At 48.2% G+C, this 4770-nt stretch overlaps 1 protein-coding gene across 1 annotated transcript; it reads right to left on the reverse strand.

Annotated features, from left to right (window-relative positions):
• Positions 1–2478: 2478 nt before the first annotated feature.
• LOC134934931 (uncharacterized) lies at positions 2479–4135 on the reverse strand. Its single transcript, XM_063930256.1, has 2 exons — positions 3203–4135; positions 2479–3098 (listed from the first exon to the last, which is right to left on the reverse strand). Exon 1 carries the CDS (start codon positions 4046–4048, stop codon positions 3377–3379), a length of 672 nt encoding a protein of 223 aa, XP_063786326.1. The 5' UTR covers positions 4049–4135; the 3' UTR covers positions 2479–3098; positions 3203–3376.
• Between the last annotated feature and the right edge of the window lie 635 nt (positions 4136–4770).

Here is a 4770-nt window from a genome sequence, read left to right on the forward strand (position 1 = left end):
TTAGAACATTATGACTGATATGGGGAGCAGTCTAATGGCCATGGGGGGGGGGGGGGGAGCAGCGGTCTGGCCCGGTGGGAAATTGAAATCAAATAGAGAACGTTACACGCGTGATTTATTGAACCACCCTCATATTTAAACATAAGCCATATATGGGCTGATGACTTCTGCATAGCCTAGTTTAAATCAAACTACTCCAAATGACATTTCCTTTCTTACCCCGCCGCCCCCACCAAAACAATGCCTGCGTTCATACACATATAACATGGAGCCAGCACTGCACTTCCTGTGCAGGGAGTCCTTCCTCGCATTTGCGTTTCGGTTTGGACTGAAAGGGTTATTGAGTTTTGTTAGCAAACCAAAAAAGCACACTAATGGACAAAACCATATTGCGCTGCAGCAGGGCCGTAACTAGGGGGGGGGGGGGGGCTAAGGGGGCATGCGCCCCGGGTGCAGGATTTGAGGGGGCGCCAAGGAGTTACAGAGGAACAGGGTTTTTTTAAGGTTTTTTTTTTTTACCGGCAGTGCTGTGCTGCTCCAGTGAGGCACCAGACAGCATCCTTGGCAATGTCTCTGACCCACCTGTCTGCCCACAGCTGGCTCCTGTCTTAAGCTCTCTTCTTTGCCACGCAGTGCTGCGACTAGCGTGCAGTGCACTGTACAAGCTAAAGAAGCGCACTGTGCTCTCAGTTAGCAGTATCAAGCTCCGCTTTGCCTCCCAGATGGGGGGATTTGGTGTAGCTTATAGGAGGATGTAGTGTAGTGATGTAGTGTACCATATATGGTATGTAGTATAGTGATGTATTGCAGTATATAGGGGCATGTAGTGCACTGATGTGGTGTAGCATATAAGGGGATGTAGTGTAGTGATGTAGTGTAGCATATAGGGTATGTAGTGCAGAGCATAGGGGCATGTAGTGTAGTGATGTAGTCCAGCATGTAAGGGATGTAGCATAGTGATGTAGTGCAGTGGATAGGAGAATGTAGTGCAGTGACAAAGTGTTATGATATAGTGCAATGTATGGGGACACAGTGGATCATGTAGTTGAACACGCTGGCAGGGCATGTGACGCATACTGTAGGGCATTTGATGCACATAGGGGAATATTGTCCAATAGTATCTCCTTTTTTCAAATTTCCTGGTAATCTAATATTTTAGTCTGACAGAGTTTGTTTTACTGTTGTTGTTTTTAATGGAGGGGGGGGGGGGCGCAAACTATTACCTTGCCCCGGGTGACGAAAATACTAGTTTCGGCCCTGGCTGCAGGTTGGGAAGATGTAACATATGCAGAGAGATTTAGATGTGGGTGGGTTAAATTGTTTCTGTGCATGGTAAATACTGGCTGTTTTATTTGTACCCTGCAAGTTAGATTTAAGTTTGAACACACCCCACCCTCTGCACATGTTACATCTGCCTCACCTGCAGTGCAACATGGTTTACCTATTAGTGTGCTTTTTTGGTTTGCTAACAACTCTGAATAAGGCCCTCAGTGCACAGTTGCTGAGCATGGTGCGATGGCTTTGGTGGGTGTCTCTGTTCACCTGTGGTCAGCTGCTACACTTGCGTTACCTCGCAGTTCCATGACTGAAAAGGATCACTGCTGCATCGGCATCGCAACTGCATCTGAATGAGGCCCATTATGGCTAACTCCGGATACACTCTGCATCAGTAAGTGCGTGTTAATAGCCTGGTGGTCGCGCCTACCTCTTCACCTTGAACTCTATATTCCAACTTATTCTGCACCCAAAAGCCAGTTCAGGTGGTGGTTTGTAGGTATATGTTATTAGATCTCCTCATATAGGGCAGCATGTATGTTACAAGTAATTATCTTACAAGACGTACCATTCAACAACCAAATTCCCCGTTATTATAAGCTGATAACATAGTGGAATCTTGCATGATACTCTGTATGTACTTCCCCTGACCCACAGAGCTTCATAGAGGAACTTAAAAGTCAATTAAGGAAACTGCCTAGCACATTTATTTTCAGAGCCTATAAAAGGAGCAAATTTCAGACACAAATAGACATAATATAAACATCGTTAGAGCGAGATGCAGGCTCATGCACTGGGCTTCGTTTCGGTAATCTAGAGTTAGCTGCAAATTAGAAATTGTTTCTCTGCTGTTTTTGTCAATGTCTCTGATTAAATATTAAGAGTAGAGATGAGAAGTGAGGATTCTGGTTAATCCAACACTTCTGAATTTTACAGATGTGAGATATTTACTAAACGTCAGAATTTCACGATGATCATTGACTGTGACTGATTTCAAACAGCAATAGTAATTATTGTAAAATTAGGCTTGTTTAGCATTAATTACTATTGCTGTTTGAAATCCATCGGTCAAAGCCTCCAAAGCTCAACGTTTTGATAAGCAGAGAGTAAAACTACCCATACGGCTTGTTGAAAATCAGAATTTTGATGAGCAGTATGGGGATGCCGGAAGGCAGCATTGTATGCGCACCGGCAGTACAGCAGTAAACATGATGGTAAAATAAATAAATATATATATATATATATATATATATATATACACACACACACACACACACACACACACACACACACACTTGTTTTTGTGACCTCATCGGGACCCATGTATGGAACATCCCTCATGGGGACACCATTTCCCTTACCCCTGGAAGGGCCCAGCCTGTAGCCTGTGCAAGGGGACAGAGGGTGCGGGCATGCGTGGCCTGGGAGGGGACCATGGGGACATAATATATGGATCAATTTATGTGTGACACCCTCCCCCCAGGTGGCCAATGGGTGCAATGGCACCCACATTTTATTATGTATTGATTTATTTATTCATTTATTTATTTATTTATTTGTGTATGGATGCATGTGTTTGTTTACTTATTTATTATTTATTTAGTTCATGTTCTTTCTCTTTATCGCAGTTATTCTGTTCTTTATGTAGAATTTAATTGAAAGCCAGTTCCGAGCCTTCAGTGCTTGGGTTTCAGCCCGTAGGCACGCATCACAATCCTTCTTGCCCGTAACCTTGCAGGAGTGGATGAACCGCATCATGTGTCTTTCAACGGCTCTGACTTCCGCTGGGGTCCATGGTTTTCTCTTAGCACCTCTGCTGTCACCTTTGTGGGAGAGGAAAGGTCAGTCACCCTGCAAGGCCATCACCAGCCAAGGCCACCCCCCCACACCCCCACCCCCCCTCACCAGCATGGAAGGTTGCACCCACCTTTAGGAATGGCTCCCTCCACTGCCACACTGTTTGCTTCTTTCTCGGTGTGCACCACTGTCACCTCACTGGCTTGCCTCTCTGGCTCATCCCCAGAGTCATCACTTGCCACCTGGATTGGTTCTGGAAATAGAGAAAGACAGTAAACCCCGTCACACCAGCCCACTTACAGTGTCAGTCCCTGGAGACACTTGTCCAGTGATACTTACCATCTGGATCAATGGAGATCTCCTCCAGACTGCGGCCCCTGAACTCAGCCATTCTCCCTTGCTCCAGGGCCACAAAGAGCTTGCTTAACTTGGCCAGCTGCAGGGTACCTTCTGGAAGACGATAATACTGTCTATGCACCCGTATGTCATGTCCGAGGAAATCGGCTAGCTGGTCCATCTCGGTGTCGCTTAGGTTGAGGACCCTGGAAAGGGTGGCTACATGCTTCCGGAGGCGGGTGGAGGACAGTGCTTCGGGATGCTTGGCCCCACACTCCCGGGCATAGAGACGAATGCAGTCGGATCCCCTGAAGTGTGATAAGGCGGCTGGCCTGGCAAACATGTAGAAATTTTCAGGGGTGACACCACACTCTGCCCTCTTCTCGGTCAGGATCTCCATGGCTTTCTGCATGCATGGGGATAACAGGATGGGAACCTTCCTGCCTCTTTTACCAGGTATCTCAATACGGGTGAAGTGGTGACAGAGAGCCTTCTCCATCTCCGAGAGGGCCTGGGCCACGTCACCCTGCAGGTCAGCTGTGTGCCGTGATTCAAATGAGGATAGCCGCATCTTGGACACCTCACCTTCCCTCCTGCGGTTGAAGAGGATCAACTGTGTGAGGGTGACCTTGGCCAGCATTGACCACTGCTTTGGAGAAGGGTGGGCAGATAACCCATCCAAGTACTCCCGCTGCCGGTCAAGGAGGTACAGGTTCAATCGCTTCACGTCGTCAGTGAAGGGTAGGAGGAGTGGGGCATTCCATTTTCTCTAACGTCCTAGTGGATGCTGGGGACTCCGTCAGGACCATGGGGAATAGCGGCTCCGCAGGAGACAGGGCACAAAAGCAAGCTTTTAGGATCACATGGTGTGTACTGGCTCCTCCCCCTATGACCCTCCTCCAAGCCTCAGTTAGGTTTTTGTGCCCGGCCGAGAAGGGTGCAATCTAGGTGGCTCTCTTAAAGAGTTACTTAGAAAAAGTTTTTAGGTTCTTTATTTTCAGTGAGTCCTGCTGGCAACAGGCTCACTGCATCGAGGGACTTAGGGGAGAGATTTTCAACTCACCTGCGTGCAGGATGGATTGGATTCTTAGGCTACTGGACATAGCTCCAGAGGGAGTCGGAACACAGGGCTCGCCCTGGGGTTCGTCCCGGAGCCGCGCCGCCGACCCCCCTTGCAGACGCTGAAGATGAAGAGGTCCGGAACCAGGCGGCAGAAGACTCTCAGTCTTCATCAGGTAGCGCACAGCACTGCAGCTGTGCGCCATTGTTGTCAGCACACTTCACACAGCGGTCACGGAGGGTGCAGGGCGCTGGGGGGGGGCGCCCTGGGCAGCAATGTATAATACCTGTATGGCGAAAAAT

This window comes from Pseudophryne corroboree, chromosome 6 (genome assembly GCF_028390025.1).
Source record: "Pseudophryne corroboree isolate aPseCor3 chromosome 6, aPseCor3.hap2, whole genome shotgun sequence".
Classification (NCBI taxonomy): domain Eukaryota; kingdom Metazoa; phylum Chordata; class Amphibia; order Anura; family Myobatrachidae; genus Pseudophryne; species Pseudophryne corroboree.